Raw genomic sequence first — 21,222 nt, 5'->3', positions numbered from 1 at the left:
AACACCCGCAAACATAACCAATGTTAAGACCGACGAACTATATTTCTCATTATCGGATAAAATAATTTACCGACACTGATTCATACATAACAATAGGTTTTCAATAATAGTCCTAACCAAACTAACCTAGAAATATCACTCTATACAATCTATATTTACTAGCTATTCTACCGTGTGCAAATTAAACGCTACCATTTTCTAAACGCTACATCCTAAGTTCGCATATTATCATATAGTGCTACCTCCTATGTCGCACAGTACAACCCTACAATTATTATTCTATAAAATCTACATTTCCAAAACTAACATAGTAAAAATAATATTCTATATTTCACTGCTATCATACAATGTTCTAAGTAAATTTGACAATTTTCTACTAAACATAGAATTTTCTAAACCCTAAGTCATACATGTCTAAAACCTATGTAATATACTACTATTGCACTAATTAACAACAATAAAAAGAAAAAAGGACTTACCGGAAAGTGATCTTCAAATCCGTGGCTCAAATACAGCAGGGCTTCGCCAGGCTCTCTTCCTCCCCTCTTCTCTCCTCTCTTCTCCTCCCTCTTCATAATTTTTTCTTTTTTCTAAATAAAATGTGATTTTAGACTATTTTTAGCCCCTTTTATAGAGGAGGCCGGGCGGCGCGGGCGGGTAGCACCCCTAACCACTCCCTAAGAGGGCGGCAAGGACCACTACCCGCCCTCTTAGGGGGGTAAGGCCTGGCCACGGGCGGGCACCCCCTAACCGCCCTCTGAGGGTGCGGTTAAGCCTCCTGCCCTCCCAGGGGGTGGTTAGCTGGCCTAATCGTCCTCTTAGAGAGCTGCAGTCGTCTAGATTTGTAATTTTTTTCACGGGGAATCTATTTATTTAAATTTTTAATCCAAAAAATATATTAAAAAAACTATGTTTCGCATGTATCTGTTCATATGAATAAAATCCTCACAAATTTCCCTGATTTGTACATGATAGTATTTGCTAACTAGGGGAAATCTCTCTATTTTTTGGTAATAACGAAACCGCCACCATTTTTTTTTCAATTTTCCATGTGTTTTGCCTATTTTCTGTAGTTGTAATTTGCGGTTATTTAAGATCATTTTTGATTGCTGCTGGTAACAGAGGCCTTGTTTGTTTCTTGCTTCTGGTTCTGTTTTTGCTGCTGCTAGAAGATAGAAGCCAGAACAAATGGGGTTCTGGATAAGTGGTTTCTGGAGAAGTCAGTCGCCTGCTTCTGAGAAAAATAAACTAAAGCAGATAAGCTCGCTGAGAAAAGCTTTTCTGAGAAGATAAAATTTTATTGTAGAAGCTAACAATTTATTTTCAAAAGCAGTTTTTTAGACAAGTCAAAAACACAGCTTTTCAGAAAGCTTAAAAGCAGAAAACCAAACAAACAGACCTGAGAATATAAACTTCTAAATGAAACCCTTCTGTGGCAGCACGCCAGTTTGAATTTGAACTAAATCCAACCCAAATCTCCTCCTTTTATGAGCCTTGAGGCCTACAAATTTGCCGTAGCGACCGATAATAATCAAATTCGTTATGCTGGACTTCCCATTGATGAACTTCGCCATGTTTGGAATGGTCAAATGTAAGTTGCAAATAGTCCCCAAAAACTGTTGCAAGTTGCAACACATGAATACATGAACTAATGCAATGTACAATTTAATACAATTTAAGCTTTCTGAGATCTCCAAGCAAAAGAAGAATCCACTAGAAATGTATAATACTGCTAATATCTTCTCTTCTAATTTTAATAAATTAACAAACTACACTGAGATCTACATACCAATTTAGCTTCAAAATGTACAGAGACTGCTAGCAGGAGTTGAGAAAACAAACTCCATAGCCAGATACCTATCTTTGAACTACATGGATGACCTGAAGGGGATCCGCTAAAAAATAAAAAAATGAAAGGAAGAGCCAAAAGTGAGAAGAAGCTAGGCTGAGAACCAGACTAAGTCTCAAGTTCTACTAACCACACAAGGGGGCCTCATTGTGTGATGGATTTGACCAGCTCTTGGGGATCTTCTTCAAGCTCTCGAACACCGCCTTGGGAGCCTTGTAGACCCGATCGAGCCCGCTCGGAGGCGTCGAGCAAGAACTGGCGTTGAGGCACTGAAACGACAGGAGCCTTCGACTCACAATAGGGGATGGCGCCCAAGGCGACGACGGAGAGGCGCAAAGGAGGAAGAAGAAGGGTAGGATTAACAGAGCAGAAAGGGTGCCTACAAGTGTCTTGGCAGTAGCAGTCTTCATTGTTGCTGAATCTTTGAAGTGAAGAGAAGAGAAGAGAACATAAGGAGACTGATCGAATAATATTGTGTGTGGGCTGTACTTATATAGCTTCTTTGAGGCATCTCATTGGTCTCATTTTCTCATGTGAAGGTCATATGTGTGTGCCTTGACCATCAAGTATCATGTATCATTCTGCTCCGAAGAAAATAATGTACCATATATCAATTAGAAAAAAAAGAATATAAAGTTCTAGCTGCTAGCTCCTAAATGATATCGATGAGGAAGCCTATTCATAGTTGTTAATGCAACGATTCAGCATAATTACGGTGTGGCCTCATTTGTCAAAAGCTAAACGAGTGAGATCAAAAGTGCACGAGAGACAACTAGAGGTGTAGTTGTAAAGGCTAATGAGACAATTAAGATGAATAATAATTTAGCTAGGGCTCGGAGAGATGGATGTACTGGTCCGGTCCGGTCATGCACTCATGCTTCCACATGAGGGCTCTGAAGGAACAGCATGGCAACTGTACCACATGGATCATGCATGTACGCATGCCCACCAGCGAGGCCGGCTCGCCGCCAACTAACCCGGCGTGCGCAAGCGGCCGGAGGTGGAGGAGGATCTGGGTGCGTGCCGCGCCATGCCATGCACGCACTCCGATGCACGTGACGGCAAGAGGAGCAAGAACATGCATCGTCCTAGTCAGTCACAGGCTCACACAGCCCAGTGCCCATCCTAGTCACTCAAATACTACATCATTTATATATATATATATATATATGTATATATTTGGTTCCTTTGTATTTGCGTGTTTTATGCGCAAACCCAGTGTTCGAGGTTTTATATATGCTCAGTCATAGAAAACCAAATATTTGTTGGATTATGGCACACAATCGAAAATAGACGGTAAAAAACCCCCAACTTAGATCAGCCACACCCAAATTGATACACTTGCAGCGCTACTTTGTCATAGTCGCGGATGACAAAGTGGTGCTCTATGTGGGAATTTGGTCAGGGTGGGTTTTTTTTTTGTCAAATTCGGGTCACGACAAAATACGGAGCTTCTAACATTTACTATACATTGACATTGTTTGGCAGCGCCAGCGTTTTTTCTAAAAAATTCCTTATATTTGTAGAACTAATTTTGCCCTTCATTATTTGGTTCTGCCTCAGATTTGGATCACTTGTTCTTTGAAATCTTGACATGGATCTCCTAGGACACACCAGCACTGCAAATCACCTACGTATCAAAGCGAACACCACAGGTTATGAGATCATGAAGCTGCTAACAATTCTGCAAGGGCAAGAGCAAAGATGGCTGGCTGGTCACAAGATTCCTCATTTGACCATGACGGAGTTAGCTAGTGATATCAATCTGAATCTCCCTTTCTAGGCATACACTAGAAAAAGCTTGTCCTCATCATGGATGCATGTGACCTGAGAGTCACCTGAGTGGAAGCTGCACAAGTGCATCCTCAAAATCACATGACCAACTGATTTGTACCTTCAGAAAGTATTTTCTCTTTTGCATGTGCAGGTTTGTTTACTGAAGTGGCAGTGTCAGCTTCAGTCAACTGAATGTTGCAGTTGCTTCAGTAGATGTACTGCAAACTTACTGCCCTGCTTCCCAGTGAACTAGCAAATCAGGGCCATGACATCCTATAAATCATGAGTTTTAAAAGTACAGCTCTGCAACTGCAACATTCAGTTGACTGTCACCTGATAATGTTTGTCATCTGGTCGTGTCGTTAATATGGACCAACAGAAAGATCTACTGTTGTCAGTGCTCAGTGTTGGTAAGATCCAGATCCTGAAATAGATTACTTGAGCCTTCTGTGGTCCACAGATCTGTTGCAGGAACTCTCTATCCTTCACTGATGTTACTTGCAGTCCTTCACTGAAATGTTCGTTCTTTTGCATGTGGATGCAGGAGAGAGGGGTGTACAATACATGCCAAAGGACATCCTGGGAGACAATTGTGCCACACCAATTAAGAATTCTATGACTTCAATGTCAAATGTGAGAAACTAAGTTGAAATATGTCTTGATTTGCTTGTGATGAGTGATTGACATTGGTATTGATTTGGTGTGATGATCTTCGGTCTTGTTTAAGCTTTGATGTGTTGATTCTGGTGAACCCAGAACTTCCAAATTGAACCCAGAACTTCCAGGTGATTATCCGGCGTTCAGAACTTTTGTATCACTGAAGCTTCTGGTGTTCAGTTTCGATTGCATGAATGGAACTTCTGGCCTGGACCCGGAACTTCCGAGTTCATAGGAAAACCGAAACAGAGAGTCCCTGTCTGGATTGAACCCAGAACTTCCGGGTTCCCTGGATGAAGTCCGTTTATCCTGTGTTCATGATTCTTCTTGGGGATGTGATTTCAACTGAGAATTTTAATTTTGGACTAACTGGAGTTAGAGTTGAAAAAATATGTTTACTTATCTCATAGTGTGTAGGTTATGGATGCAACTTGATAATCAATAGCGGGATGATCAGGGCCAAGCGGAATGCTTGCTGCTGGACGATCGAGGAAGCCAAGCGAAGTCAAGGGTGATCCTAGCTGTACACGTGGAGGTAAAGCAAAGCATGAAAGACGGATGTAGACGATATGTTGATAAAGTCAAGCGAAAGGGATGTCAATGCAAGTGATAAGACTTGTCGGCAGTCAAGATCGCAAGATGCAGTACACGTGTTTACCTCTTAATGCTTGCTTGAGGTCAAGCAAGTGGTAGTGAGTCACGCTTTGAGAAGCATGCATGGGGTTTTGCAGTTTGGCCTCAAAACCGTGGGAATGGTAAAAGTGCGCGTGGTATCATCATGAAGCTTGCATCGAGGCGAATCTAAGTTATAAAGGCATCACGGTCGTTCGGTGAATGGAGGAGAAAAATAGACCAAAATACCCTCGGTGATAGGTAGGAGTGTACTATAAGAGAGGTATTTTTGAAATAAGCTGAAAACTTAGGGGTTAAAGAATCTAAGCTATAAATAGAGTGGGAGGACTAGTTGAGCTCTTGGAACTAGCCACTTGAGCCTCTTGAGCCATTTATATGAGAGCTTAGTGCTAGGGTTTTAGAGTAGATGAAAATAAGTGTTTAGCTTTGTAATTTGTTTAAAATATGGCTGACCTTTGCAAGCAATGAAATTTATGTTTTCTCTTGTGCTTGAATTCACCTCCTACTAGTTTCCCTTTATTGGTTCCCTTGCGAGTTTGCAAGTTTTTCGTCCTTCGATTGGGATTTTCGTTTTCATGTTTAAGTTGAAATTTCCCACCTTGTTGGAATAGTTTTTCTCGTTGTTAGAGGCATATAATTCGCCTACACACGTACACAATTAGGTATTAAATTATCTTTCCTCTTATCTATCAACTTGGAAACTTTCTTCACTCGGTGTTCATCTTTTTGATATCAAGTGTTTCTTTTCAAAGATCCAAGCCTTGTGTGGGGATGAGTTATTGTCGTGACCGGTTCAAGAAATAAACCAATCTCATGTATGCGCTGAGCACAGAAATCAATCCCAATATATAGTGACTTCATTGATGATAATCATTACAACATCCAAACTTAATCGAAGAAACCGTCTTATAAAAGTGACCTTTGAGGGTCAAACAACCAATTAAACTCTGTAGTGGAACTAAACAAACTACAAAGACTGTAATCCTTTATGACTCTTTGATGCGAGGATGTCCGATCTTCCGTAGGTAATATGATAAGTCGATTTGGTGGAGCTTTGATGTTGATGATCCAAAGACTCTGATTATAACAGATCAAGAACCCTCGCAACCACTACATCACAACTCCGTAGTTATCAACCGTGCGAAGACACAATTAACCTTGCCAAGAAGGCTTTTCCTACTAGCAAATCGAGAACACATGCAAGTACAGGTAGATGCAATCTGAATATTATTGATTACCAATAAAGTACTCGAGTTAGGGTTCAACAAACCGATAAATGATGAAACTATCTAAAACAGAATAATCTAAGTTAAACATGAGCCTAAACTATGACTGCTACTGTATATTTATAGGGGGATATAAAGAGGTCAACCTAGGGTTGTGCAGTTGTGAAAAGAGGCGTACACAACCTAGACGCTAACCTCGACACGATTACAAAACCCAATTTGGTCCAAAACAGTAGCGCAACACCTTATTTCTTTGACCCTGACTAAACTATAAGGAATATTTAGTCGAGCTCATATCCATTGAAAAGGGCTCATCGTAAGCTTTTCAGAATGTCCAAGATCATCTAAAACAGACTTCGTATAAGAGAGTTATGCTCGTTTTACTAACGTGTTGTCTTAAGACTCGACCACGATCATAACTAGAGCTTAGCCTCAAGTCTGAGCAGACTTAGCCTTCGAGGGATGACGTTTGAGTAAGGTTGTTGTGCTTCTCCCATGTTCCTAGGCAATAAAACATCACAAAAATTTAGTAGTAATCCATCCAAGGAACATGAACAGTGAGAAACAAGTTCACTTGGTGGTCTAATTGTCGTGCACGTGCTCTTGTAATTATACCTTGCATCATTTGAGTATTACTAGCGGTATTGATCGTATCCGAAGAAGTCATGGGCTCATAACTCTTCCATAGGCATCATCGATGTAGAAAGTATCTTAGAACGATCCACCTTCAGCGTACTCCTCAATACGTTCTCTAACTGAGTGTTTGGTTATAGCAAGAGTGAACACTTATCGTACTCAGCAAGTTGTGCAAGAAATAGTATGCATATGAAGTCTTGACAAGAATAAGGCTAATATGCCTCCCTTGCATAATCAGCATTTAAGTAAAAATATTTGAAAACCAATAATAATTAAGTGAATAACAAACCACCTCAAGATTCCTTCCATCTTGACTTAACCAACTAACCAGCATCTCAACCGAAAGTTACATCCACTAAAGTTGAACCCTCAATCATAGTTCCCACCACTATGACATTCCTCAACTATGATTTCCACCATCACAGTTGACTCGATTAACCAAAACATCAAGTTATAATTATGGTAGGTTTTCAGTGCCGCTCATGAACGTGAGTACGGCTGAATATTCAGTTTTAACTCTACAGAGGTTGTATTTTATCCATAAGATGTTTCATCCTGTTTTGCTGAGCATCTGTTGGCCGATGGAGAACTCTTACACACTACCAAGATGTGTGCTAGGAATCTACTACAAAGCCTTTACAATACCCCTCTCAGCACATATCTACCCGCTAAGGTTTCACTGTCACGTGATTCCACCTCAACAACGAAAGCCCCCTCTTGCGCCTTAAGGATCCCAAGACATTGTTCATTCACCGCTCTTTTGTCTGGTCTACACTATGTTGAGAGTAAGCAAATTACTTGACTAGGCTCATCTCATACCAGGCTTGTGGTTGTACTATAAACATGAAAAGATCACCCCACGAACCAGTCCTTAGATTTGAGTAGGACTACCACTTTTCCAACTATACATCTCATCATACCACCTGCTCAAATCCCTATACCATGTTGCTATAAAAATTATTCCATTATATTTTATCATTGTTGCATAGGACCATTATCAAGTTCGTGGGACAATTATCATGATTACCATCCAAAGCAAAGCTAAGCATCATCTACCTATCTATAACCTAAAACCATACAATGACGACAAGGATGATAAGGAAAAACTAGGGTAAAATCTAACTCTTGAGATTCCCAATAAATTATTAGCATGTATGTTTATAAAATAAAATATTTGTAAAACAGGGATAAAAATGATTAAGAACATAACTTGCCTTCACTGAACTCAGTTGGGTCTTCAAAATCTTGATCCTGCAGACCTTCTAGCTCCTCTTGAACATTGGCGTCTACTCGCAACATACGCAGAAAAATAACAACGCATGAACACCAAGATCCAAAAAGAACCAAACATCACACAACAAACATCATCATCACAAGATTATACTATTTCGGACAATTCGTCGAAAGAATAGGTCAGAACAGAGCTACAGTTGACATGTTATGATTTTCTAAAGATTAAAACAGGACTAAAAGATTACCTACCGATGAAATTATGTCGCTAGAAATTTTCTAGGATTTTTTCAAAGCCATCTATGATTTTCTGGGTTTTTTTGGAATTTTCTAGCATTTATTTAAATTATAAAACTATTTAACACTATTAAATAGAAATAAATATACCTATAAAACATTATTAAACACTTTCAGAAATCAATTTCCTAATTATTATTGTTTTCTAGAATTATTTTTATATTGAAACCCTATTTATTGCGCAATATGTACTATTTATGATGTGAGCAAAACAGATAAAACAATTAAAAAGAAAAACAAAAGCTGACTAGGCTGCTAACGCTGATGTAGGTTGACACATAAGCAAAAATGCTGACGTGGTCGAGTGAATGGGCAAGTGAGGTGGCGGACCAGCTGACTAGGTTTATGTAAGCCACATGTCGCGCTCGGGTTGGCCAACGAAAGGGTATGAGGGGGTTCTAATCTGCATTGTTGACTTCGGATCGAATGGCTGTCATACCTTGGCGCTCGGCTCCGGTGGAACAAAAGGGCGGTGGCGTCTCTCCTGCTGCAGCGCACGGTTGGAAACTCTCCAGAACGACGCTCCAGTGCCCCAACTACTCCGGCGAGTGGCGGAGAAGGATCGGGGAAGTACGAGGATCATACCTATGGGACACATCGACGTCGGAGAGGCTCTAGGGAGGCGGGTGATGGCGCACAGCGGCTTGAAGCTTCAGTTTCTGATGGCGATGAGCTCTGGCGACGATTTCATCTCGGCGAGTTGGGCAAAAGCTTCGAGATGATTTGGGGAGGCTCTAGGGTCGCATATATATAAGCGGAAGGCTACATAATCTCTAAATTGAATCAGATTTGAAAAGGGGTGGTGGCAGCTGCTCAAACTCGAATCTGACGATTCAACCGTGCTCGGGACTCTATCTCTTAGGCAAAAACTCACATATAGCACCTAGATTCTTTCCCCTTTTTATCCATTGCTCGCCTCTAACTCTATCTCACGAATTTGGTTTGGATTTTGGGCGACTAGCGGACTTCCCTGCATGTTCATCTCGGATTTGGCTCAGGCTTGGGCAAAAACAGCGCGGGCTTGAGCTTCTAGATGCTTGGGTGAACTCATTTGGCGGTTGGGTGCTTACTCTCTAGCTCGGACACGACAATGGTGGTGTGCGCATGCGGTGGTGCCAGCTGTTGCACTGCATTGAGCTGAAGCAAAAAGGGAGAGAAGAGAGAGCTGGCTAGGCTGGCTTGGTTGAGTGGGCCGAGAGAGAAGAGAGGAAGAGAGGAGGTGAGAGCTAGGCTTTGGGTCCAAAACATTCAAAAGCTTTTCTCCCCTTTTTTTCTATCATGTATATACACATGTATTGTTATACTTATATAGCGTATATACCACATATATTAGGCCCACCTAAATAAGCAATCGGGCAAGCAATCAAATATACTAGTCTGATTGGCGCGCGTACGCCGCGCCCATTTTTATTTTGCTGTGTAGAGCACGACAAAAGACTAAAAAAATTAAGTTCACAAATTTTGTACATTTCAATATTTATTTATAAAATTATTAATATTAAACACATTAAATTAATTATAGAGAAAACAATAGTACTTTTATGCATGCACATAGTTTTAACATGTAGATGAAAGTAAAACTAACCTAAAAAAATTTGTTTCATATTTTTTTGAGTTTTAGATATTTTTCTTTGCATTTTAGATTTTTTCACCTGATTTATTAATGTAATTAATATTCATTTCGATATTTTTCTAGAATTTTTTGGAAAGAAAATTACATATGTATATATATACGTATATACATGTATATACGTATATATATACCTATATGTATATATATATATATATACGTATATACCTATATGTATATATATACATACATGCATATAGGTATACATATATACGAATTATTTAGCTTAGCAAATTCTTTTATTTCCTTGGAAAAGTTTTATTTTTTTCTTGGTTTTAGGATTTTGGGTTGTTACAGTCATAGATTGGTATGATGTGGAATCTAGTATTCTATTCCAATCATGAGACCCACCATTGATTGGATTTTCAAGTTTGGATTTTGAATTTTTGAATCATTGTTCTGTTTAACTCGGAACTTCTGGTTCAACCTGGAACTTCTAATAAGTCAGAACTTCTAGGTTCTTCTGTATCCATTGTGATTTTTGTGTCTAGTGTTGCACTTTGTTATGATCCATTGTTGAGGTGCCTATTCACCCTCTTCTAGTCACCGTTCTCGGTCCAACAAAGTGGCAATGTTTGAACTGAATATATCCAAAATGCTCTGTTACATAGCCATATAGATGCTCTTTTACATTTTTCTTTTGCAGCATCTCTCTGAAATATTTGTACGGCTATGTGCATATCATTGTGCTGAGACCGGGATCGCCCCTTTGCTTTAAAGGAGATGCAAGTCTTGAACTCGGGCCAGCTTAGTGAGACCATGCTTAGCTAACCATTAGCACCGAGAGAGACTTCGGACAAAGATGAAATAGATTATGGGCATATTTGGTTGGGCTGAAGCTTTTCCAAAAACTATTTTTAAAAGCTGTTTTGAAAAGTTGCTTTTGAATTAGCTTTTGATGCAGATAAAATATATAATATGTATAATATCTCTTAGAACATCATCCCTCATAAGATACAAAAGCTCCTCCAGATCAGCTTCTAGCTTTTAATAATAATGACAGTTTGGTTTAGTTTCTGCTGCCTTTTGCTTCTTAGAAAACATTTCCAGAAGTGGACCGTTTGGTTCAGCTTTCTGCTTCTAAGTAGCAAAAGCCAATAGAAGGTGAACCAAACAGGGTCTAGTACACCAACTCTAGCTCGAGTCTGAGCCTTCGCGAAGAAATCGGCCACCTAAAGTTCTAAAGGCATATAATGAACCCGAATAACTTGTTCCTGCACTTGAGACCACATAAAGGAAGCATCCACACCAATGTATTTGGTGAGCTTATGTTTCACTAGGTCTCGAGCAATACTAATAACACTTGTACTATCAAAGAAAAGAGGAGTAGTTGTAGGGGGTGAAACATCAAAATCCTCAAGTAACCACTGTAACCAATTGAGCTTCGTTATCAATAAAGCCATGGCTTGCAACTTAGCCTCTACACTAGAACGGAAAACTGCGGTATGCTTTTTAGTCTTCCAAGCAATGAGATAACCACCAAGAAAAACACAGTACGAAGAAAGAGATCAGCGATCGAAGGGATCACTAGCCCAAGTAGAATAAGAATATGCACGAAGCTGTAAAGAGGTGGAAAGTGGAAAGAAAATACGGTGAGAGAGTCCCACGAAGATAGCGCATAATACGAAGAAAATGACTATTAATGGAGCTAAGTGGGAGCATAAATGAACTAACTAAGAAAGGCAAGATGAGTGACACCAAAGTAAAAAAGACTCTTAATAAGATGACAGTAGCATGTGGGATCCACAAGAGACTCACCATTAGTGAACCGAAGATGAAGATTAAGCTCCATAGGAGTCTCAACAGTGCGCTTATCACTGAGAGAAGTATGATCAAGAAGATCCTGAATATACTTCTCTTGGGACATAACTAAACTCTCATATGTAGAAGTAATATTAATCACAAGGAAGTAACTAGGAACACCCAAATCACACATAAGAAACTGCTCATTGAGAGCCTTCGCAAAGGCAATATACTTAGAATCATCCCATGTAATGATCATTTCATCAACATACAAGAGAAGAATAGTCTGGTCACGGGATAAAGTGTGGACAAAAAGCTCAGGATCATGAGCACTAGCAGAAGAACCAACAACAATGATCATAGAAGAAAAGTGCTCAAATCAGGCATGAGGGGCTTACTTAAGGCCATAAAGAGAGCGATAGAGACAACAAACTATATGCTCAAGATCGCAGCCTAGAAAGACACTCAACAGATTGAGTAGTCAGTTTGGTACGCTCATGAGGGGTGAGAAGAACGTAACAAACACAACCAAAAAAAGGCAAAGACAGGAGTAGTCAAAAATATACCCACATAGACGCTCAAGAGTAATCCCACCCTTGAGAATAGAAGAATGATGGGTGTTGACCAAGTAAGTGGCAGTGGAGATCGCCTCAACCCAAAAATGAGGTGGGATATAAGAGGTAACCATAAGGGCACGAGCTGTCTCAAGAAGATGACAATGCTTGCATTCTACGATGCCATTCTAAGCATGAGTGCCAGGACATGAGAATTTGGACAACGTGCCTTGTTCAGTAAGAAACGTACTAAGGTGCCCAGAAAGAAATTCACCAGTAAAATCATATCAAAAAAACATGAATGAGAGTATCAAACTCAGTGTGAATCATATTGGCAAAACACTTATAGATAGATAATAGGGGCATTTCCTTATATGCCACTGCAAAAACTTACAGATTCCTAATATGCCAACGATGTGTCTATGACGTGTGGGGCCCACCTCAATCACTAACAGTGGCATGTCAAGGATTTAGGTTTTATCCAGTGGCATGTGAGGAATGATCCCTAGATAATACATCTCTATGAGAAGACATAAAATAAGTCCAAATGTGGCGAGAAAAATTATCTATAAAGATAATATAGTAGCTGCGAGCCCCTTTTGAAATGAAGGGAGCTAGACCCCAAACATCAGAATGAACAAGATCAAAAGGATGTCAAGACATTGACTCACTATGATGATAAGGTAGCTAAATTTATTTACCAAGCTTATAACACTGACAATCTAAAGACACATCTCCTAAGACAGACCCCAGAAGACCATGAAAAACTAATGAAGAAAGACACGACCTATAGACATGGCCAAAACAATGATGCCACTGTTGGAATGAGCCAGTAGTTGAAAAAGTAGAAAGATCGATGGTGGCAACAGAATGAAGATGATTCTAGTCAAGCTCCTATGGATATTGGAATCATGATGCCGAGGGCAAGTACCAACCAGATCCCCTGTGTGCCGGTCCTGGACACAACAAGAGTTAGAGTCTAAGATAATACGACAACCATGATCAGTAAGCTGACCAATGAATATAAGCTACATAGTGAGTTGGGGAACATAAGCAAACATTGCAATGAAAGAAAAAAAATTTCTTGGTAGCTGAAGAAACACTAAAAGAAGTGCAAAGGGTGTCCCAACTAGTAATAGAAAGAGAAGTATCATCAGCGATAACAATATGAAGGGGAGAAACAAGAGGATGAAGCGAAGATAGATTCGAGGAATCAAAAAGATACCCCTGAGTCAAGAATCCAAGGTGAGATACCTGAATGTGCTGAAAGTGGTCTCTTAGTGCCAGAAGAGGGAGTAACAAAGCCAGGAGAACCTATCGACGAGATAGACGTAGTAACAGGTGTCGAAGCAATCTGGAAGGCTGTATAAAACTAAACAATCTCAGAGGAGAACAGAGGCTCGACACTAGCAACCAGAATAAACGTTGCATGAACATCATAATCATCCACTGAGCATAATTAGGCAACTGATCTCGGTACAGCTCCAAGGCATCCTGGTAGACGGAGACAAACTTATTATAGGCAATGGTGACGCCTTCAATAGCTGCTTTGTCAACGGAAGGCTGCATAGGCTTCGTCGAAAGAACAGAGGAAGGGAAAGCGGATAAGGAATATCGCTAGAGAGAACACCCCAAAGACGAAGCCCACACATGTGAATGTGCATATGCTACGCAAAATCGCGATAGTTGACATCATAAAAAATCATTGAGTAGCGAGAAGCTGAAATGGTGCCTAATGAAGAAGACAACATGTTTTTTGTTAACTCCTCCAGAGTCACAAGTTGGTTAGACCGACACCCGATTGCAAACAGGCAGTGTGGGCCAACGACTATAGACCACGAAGGCTTGGCCATAGGAGGGCGATGGTAGGTCCTTTCGTGGCAGATCGGGCCGCTCCAGGTGGTGATGCAACATATCAGGCATGTCCAAGCATATCAAACTACAGTGAAGGTGGATCCGACCACAGAAGAGGCGGGTCGAGCAGATCCAGCGACGACACAGGCAGATCCGACCGGGCAGAGGGACTAATACAGCCAAGCTAGGCTAGCTAGGAGGAGAAGAAACCAATCGAAGACAGAAAGCCATCAAGGAGAGATAAAGCCAGCGAGTGGGCTAAGATTGGGAAGAGTATCTATGTATGTGCCAAAAGAAAATTTAGCTCTAATACTATGTTAGAAATAACAACTTATATTTCATAGAGACCATATGCCAACATATATACATTCATAGGTAGATAATATGCAAAAAAAAAAATCCATTATAACACGGGGATATTACACAGACTAATATATATCTAACATATTCAAGAATTCCCAAGAAAAAAAAAGACAGCTAATCCGTTTCTACTTATGGACAAAGTTGCCAATCAAATCCATTACATCGACTACAACAGTTTTTTTTTGGTGCACATGTTCATGCACCGTATGAATCTTTATCGAAAAAATGCACCATATGAATAAGCACGATGTAAAAACTTTTACACTACTAACATCATATATGCAAAGTTAATGGGGCAAGAAGAATTTATTTTCATATATTAGTCAAAAATGGGAACTGGACATGTCCCAAAAGTGTGTTTCCTAAGTAGTCTCTGAGATAAGACGGACTTCATATAGATCATCGCCACCTTTTCCTGCATCATTACAATAATGTTGCAAGAGTGGGTGAGATAGAGTATACAAATTTGATAGTATTATGGAGCAAAACAAAAATTAGCACAACTCACCAATTTCTGCCTTAATGCCAGGACCAAAAAAGGAGGTGAATTTTGCCTGTACGGAACAAATATGTGCACGGCATCAACACTGAAATAATCTTACATACCTAATTCTGTAATGGATTTTGGGCAAAAATACAACATGTATTTTTTCTAACAGCTCAAGTATCCAAGATGCTACATCCCAACAAGTAATATTAAGCAGCATCCCTATATGGATGTTGTATCTTGAGTGGTCGTGTTTTTTTTAAAGGCAAATCTCAAGAGCTTTATTTATCAGCAGGTTCAGTATCTTGGGCGATCGTGTTATTTGTGCAGCAAGTTTTGTACTACTACATCCTCTAATTTTTGGCTAAACTGGTGAGTATCACACTGTAAAGGTTCTGGAAATAACTCGCTACTCGGTTTAAAAAACCCAGCTTCTAAGGGCTGAATCTTTTGAAGCAGTTGATTATCAAAGAAAATCATCTATTTCACAGACTGAAACTGCTCCTAGTATTTCTTTACTTGTAACAATATTAGTATTATTTCATGCTTCAGATTAATACAGGTGACTAAAGGAGGTATTTCACCTGTCTTTTCTCAAAATCAGATAGCTCCAATGCTTTGGCTTCAAATTCGAGTACTAAACAGTACTTCCCATCCTCAGTTACCTACAATCAAAATATTACTGTGAATCCTGTAATCAAGAACTGCGCCAAGGGAATTGAGCTGGCTATTTGGTCACTCATGGAGATAATTTGTAGGGTAACTTATATTGTTGGAATGAACGAACAGAAGATGCCAATCAACAAACATAGTCCATTGGAATGTCCAGAAGCCATAAGGACAACAGGAAAGACTGAATAAATTTTCCTTGTGCAATACCCACTTCACTTCATGAATTCAGTAACAAGACATATCAGCATTATATTTAAGGAGCATTGATAAATAACAGCTATTAAAAAGAAAGTGTTGATTAACATGCAATTGAGCTACCAACAAAACTATATTTTTCAAAGGAGCTACAATTACTTCATTAACTTTTAGCAAATAATCATTTTCCATTTGTCAGATAGAAGAGAATCATCAGTGGCATTTACGGTGTGTTTCAAAAACAAAAAAGGGGTTAAATTCATAATTTTTGAGAAAAAGGAAATATGTGCATGATATCTGTTTCCTAATCTGAATTTCATGCCCATTTTTCATGACACTCGGATTCAAGAACACTGACCTTGAAGTTTATGTTGACAGCCTGATCACTGCACTATGGAGCAGTTGATTAGTTAGAGACTTAGTACATGATTCCAAGCCACTAAAGTTTGTTCATTTATCTTTTATATTCTTTTATGGGCAGTTACTTTCAGTCATTCAACTTTGCTTGAAGTAACAGCACAAATTGTTGCAGTAACATTCTTTAACGCTACCAGTGTCAAATCCACAATAACTGGCACCACACAAATTACGTGGACAGTCTGAATCCATCTTAGATCATGTAGTTGGTAGATCCCTAAACTTTTATGAATTTGAATACTCAACTCTTCAAATGAGTACAAAATACAAATTCCAAAATGAAACGTGTGATTCACAATACGCAACATACAGAAAATACACTTCAGACTAAATCAAACAGATAGTGAACTTACTTCTTCTCGAATCTTTTGTAATATAGGTGCACTACGTCTTGAAATGCCACCACCCTGTTGTTAGGAATAGCAACTTGTATTCAATAGTAGCTTATAGGAGCAATATATAGAGTATATGAGGAGTACAGGATAAAGACTCTAGCAACCTAACCTATACATAATGGATAAAGACTATTCCTAACACTCCCCTCAAATACAAGACATATGCAATAGCATTGCATTTGAAAGAGGTGACACTAAGTAACAAACTTAGACTAATACATCCAAAAATTGTCTCTTCAAAGCTATCGTAGAATGGAGTCTTGTAATCCTGTCGAATCAACCCGAAGAAATACATAGCGAAGCACAAGAGTATAGTCATGATGATGACAACAAAAGAATGCCCTTGGTCAAGAATCGCAACTAAGCGACGATGAGTAGCAAGACAACAAAAGAAGTAGTCACTAAGGCTACGAAAAGACCGAGATGACAAGAATGCCCTAGATCACGAATTGCGAACATAACAATGACAAGTAGCGAGACAACAAATGAAGTTGTCACTAAAACTACGGAAAGATTTAGATAGCTAAGTTGCATTAATAACGACGGGAGAGAAATCAACTAATTGAAGAAAAAATATGTGAACTCGCACGTCATAGAAGAACTCAAAGAGAGACTAAGACTTGAATGTGGACACAGCGGAAAAGCAAAGACTCTAGTACAAGACTAAGACGCACAGCCTAGCGATAGCACCCCACCACACAACAACTCACAAAGCAACGAATACCTTCCCTAACCTAGCTCATAACTAGCATGCAAAGGCTCACAAAGAGAGAAGTGAAGCAGCAGCTAGAAGAGCAAGCGGAGCAGTAGAGAACCACGGATCATGGAGCTAAAGCTGCTGGCAAAGATGATGAGAAACAACGGGTGAAGCACAATGCAGTGACAACAGATATGTAGTAGATTAGCTACACAGCGGAGCAATCTGTTGAGCAACGCTGCAGATCCTCCTATTGAGCAGCACAGAGGACCAAGACACAGCAGATCAATCCATATAGCAGCGTGGCAGATCCTCCCAGCAACATATGAGCAGCAGATCCATAAAACGTCATAGAAGCATACACTTATGCGAAGGAACCCAACCAGGAGAGTAGCAACGGAGGAGTCCAACCAAGGGAGAGCGGGCGAGCTGACTGTGGGTGGGTGAGCCCAAATCGAAGACGGAGCAGGCGGGGAGGCAGCGCTGCTGAGCCGACGGGGAGGCTGTGGCGTAGATCAGTCTGGGTGGCCGTGGAGGAGCAAGGTCGGGCGGAGCCAGCAACGGGCAGAGCCATGGAGGCTACCAAGTGCCTAGACCGGAGGAGCCCAGAGGCCAGTGGAGAGCTGGCTCGCGCGACACTTGACGACACGCGACTCGACGAGCAAAGGCTCGAGCAGGCGGGCGTACGGATCCGGAGGGAAGAGGCCCCCGGTGTTGGCAGATCCAAGCAAGGGCCCGTGAGGATCCGTCCACCGTCAGCTCCCCCAAGCCCCTAATGCGGAGGCACGGAGCGCCGAGCAGAGGCAGGCGGGGACAGAGTGGGCTGGGGCGGCGCAGACACACCAGCGGCGGATCCGATCGGCCGGGGTGTCAGTCGGGCATGAGGAACCCAACGTGTTGAAGCCGACGTGATGTGTGATGAAGCCGAGTGGAAGAGGGAGACCGACAGGAAGAGAATAGATCAAAACGACAGCAAATGGATTCTACATCGGGACCAGTTGTTGCGTCCCTAAAAGAAAAAATCTAAACCTAATTGTGGTACCATGTTAAGAATAGCAACTTATATTCAATAGTAGCCGATGGAGACAATATAGAGTACATGACAATAACTCTAGTAACCTAACCTATATGTAATGGATAAAGATTCTATATTCCTAACACCTTTCAGTGTAAATAAGATAAAGCAACGAAGCCCTTACTATGAAAGAGAGACAATTAGACACCTAGTGCCAATGACCATTGGCTGAATTCGAAATTATTGATTTGAATAAAGTAAATCAATGTTTATTTCATGGAAATGGATGGAACGAAGAATTACCAAACCATATTGAAAGATTCGTTGTAGCGCTTCCTCCAGGTGTTGTTCATCACCATATCTAAAACGCGTAACATCACTTCTGACCTAGAGATAAGCAATGCTACAAGATTAATGAATGGCACTACAGAAAATTGCTGTTATTTGGTTCTATGGTTAACCTGTCTATAGGAAAAGATTGTCAATTCAGAGAACAAGGTTCGACTTTGTTCCTTGCAAATGTATGAAATTACTACCTTAACCAAAAGGCCAAGTGCAATCTCTAGTGCAAGAGCCTAAAAGGTAAAGCATCGTTATTTCAAAAGCATGTGCTGAACCATTGTGATAATTACTAATTAGTATTTCTTTTGGTATGATTAAGCATGCATTCTAATTTAATCAATCATCTTGGCCACCAAAGTGTGCCTGCCTTAGAATCGAAAATATCAACAAGTTCTGGTTGTATTAACTATCTGGGACTGTGGTTGTTAGGAGGTATGTTTATGTGATATTGTGATGTCAAAATTTAGTAAGCCGCCTCTATCAGTCTATTGCATCATGATGTAACTAAATAAGTGATAATTGATAACACTTAGATGGTGAAAAACTTGATCAAGGAGTTATCTGTTCGCCTTTGTTAGATCATCCATGTAGCTTGCTGGAAATTAACTAAGAATCTTAGTGTTATGCATTTTTATTTGATCTCCAAGACTGAAACGTGTGATATCATGCTGTATTATGATGGATAATGATAGTTAACAGCTGGTGGGTTGAAATAGCGTCATTTTCCTTTCCCATGTCTGCAGTATCTAGAAATTTCAATTATTGATGTTTAAAGCCTCATGTCGAATTCCACTCATATTAAGAACTCCACCATCAGCAAATTATTGGTTATATAGCCCAATTTACCTCTAGTGAAATATAATGGAATATAAATCATACTTAATAGTTATGTTTGGTCGGATAAATAAATATTACCTGCTGGAGAATAGGGGTGGCGCACTTTTCTCTTAGAGCAAGAGCATCTGCATAGGTTATGCAGGGCACTGGTTTCAGTTCAGCATACTGCATATACAAAATTGATGAGTCAAAACATACCACAGCAAAGAAACCGAGCACCTTCAACCTAAACTACTAAAGCATTTAACACTCAATCAAAATTTCATCAGTGCAAACTGCACGCTCAAGACTTAATTTCAATCACGAAACACTGAGGTGCATAATTTAGGTAAGACGAATAACTGTCAGAGGCACTCGTAGAGACTGAAAGTAACAGAAAATGATCCTTCCTAAAGATGTCTTTCAGTAATGTCTGCTTGTACATGTACATTGAGGAGATTTCTTGCCTTTAGGGCCATGCCGATGATTGTGAGGGGAAACCCGTAGGTCAGTAGCAGAGCGGACCACTCAGACCCGGGGAGAAGGTTGAAGTATGACCCGAATCCATACCTGAGATGCAAGGGCACATGAGCTCACACTTGCAATCTCCATGACAGAGGACTCTGAATCTCTTAGACTGATACAACAAGACTGAAAAAAAGTGTGAACTCACGACAGGAGCGAGATCCCAAGCCCCAGCCCAATCACGCCAAAGGACACCTGCAAAGGACGAGTGATTCAGCAATAAAGGAAACGATTTCAGGATCCAAGAAATAGTCTGGCCGCTCACTTTGGCGAGGGAGAACTCGTCGTCCGGGACGACGGCCTTGCTGGCCGCGGCGGCTGGCTGCGCGGCGGGAGCGGACGAGGACTCCGCGGCGCAGACGGGCGCGACGGGGCGCCCCGGCCGGCGGGACGGAAGGGATAGGGATACGCGGCTCGCCCGGAGGCGAGAGGAGGCCGGCGCCGGGAGCGCGGCGAGCGCCCGGACCGCGTGCGCTGCGCACTGCACAGACATCTCTCTCTTCCGTCTCGCGTCAGCGCAGAAGCACTAATGATTCTCGAGGATTCTCCCTGCAAAGCGAGTTTTTTTTTTCGTTGGGAGATTTTGGTTTGGAACAGGAGGAGCAGGCGAGGAGGGAGAAGGTGGTGGCTGGGGTTTTGGCGCGTGGAGAGAAGAACGAGTGGATCACCCCAAAGGAATGGAGGCCAGAAAAATGAAATCAATTGCTTGGACTAACAAAGCGGAAATACCAATAAAAAAAACAAAGTGGAAATAACATTTTCACCCTGTTAAATGATTTGTGTGACAACCACTTAGTCTCTAGACGATGTTGAAGGAATGTTAAAGAGTTAAAACTTAGAAATAGCTGCACCTTTTTATTTAGTCGGTAGATGATCAACAGGGTGAAATAACAAGCACCGATAAATATCCCTAAACCGCCGCCACACCAAAACTCTGCTACTCCTATTCCTTGTTTGGAGGTCGACATTGCAAACCTTTGATATAGGTTGTTTGCTTGATGGAGAAGAAGCCATCACACAACTATGGATATGGTAACTTCAACCATACTAACGATATGTTCTAGATAATAAGTCAATGAAGAAGAGTAGCCATATCTGGCTATCATATCTCGCAAGAGGATGAGTGAGTATATCTCGTGTAAATTTAGCACATTATTTAGTAGGTGTAATTTCTTGTCCCTCTTTTCTTAATATGGAAAACAATAGAAGAGAT

The 21,222-nt window shown here is 40.6% G+C and overlaps 1 protein-coding gene across 2 annotated transcripts; it reads right to left on the bottom strand.

The window, feature by feature from the left end:
* Positions 1–14,504: 14,504 nt before the first annotated feature.
* LOC133895435 (uncharacterized) lies at positions 14,505–20,655 on the bottom strand. 2 transcript variants are annotated; one of them, XM_062335742.1, is made up of 10 exons: positions 20,275–20,655; positions 20,158–20,204; positions 19,952–20,054; positions 19,584–19,670; positions 18,630–18,713; positions 16,573–16,626; positions 16,161–16,193; positions 15,520–15,600; positions 14,957–15,002; positions 14,505–14,863 (listed from the first exon to the last, which is right to left on the bottom strand). In XM_062335742.1, exons 1-10 carry the CDS (start codon positions 20,500–20,502, stop codon positions 14,811–14,813), a joined length of 816 nt encoding a protein of 271 aa, XP_062191726.1. In that variant the 5' UTR covers positions 20,503–20,655; the 3' UTR covers positions 14,505–14,810. The 2 variants fall into 2 exon arrangements, with proteins under 2 accessions (XP_062191726.1, XP_062191727.1); XM_062335743.1 differs by lacking the exon at positions 16,161–16,193 and having other exon boundaries at positions 20,275–20,651.
* Between the last annotated feature and the right edge of the window lie 567 nt (positions 20,656–21,222).

Source organism: Phragmites australis, chromosome 16 (genome assembly GCF_958298935.1).
Source record: "Phragmites australis chromosome 16, lpPhrAust1.1, whole genome shotgun sequence".
Taxonomy (NCBI): Eukaryota; Viridiplantae; Streptophyta; class Magnoliopsida; order Poales; family Poaceae; genus Phragmites; species Phragmites australis.
The sequence above is the reverse complement of the archived record's forward strand: the minus strand, read 5'-3'. Positions and strand labels throughout refer to the sequence as shown.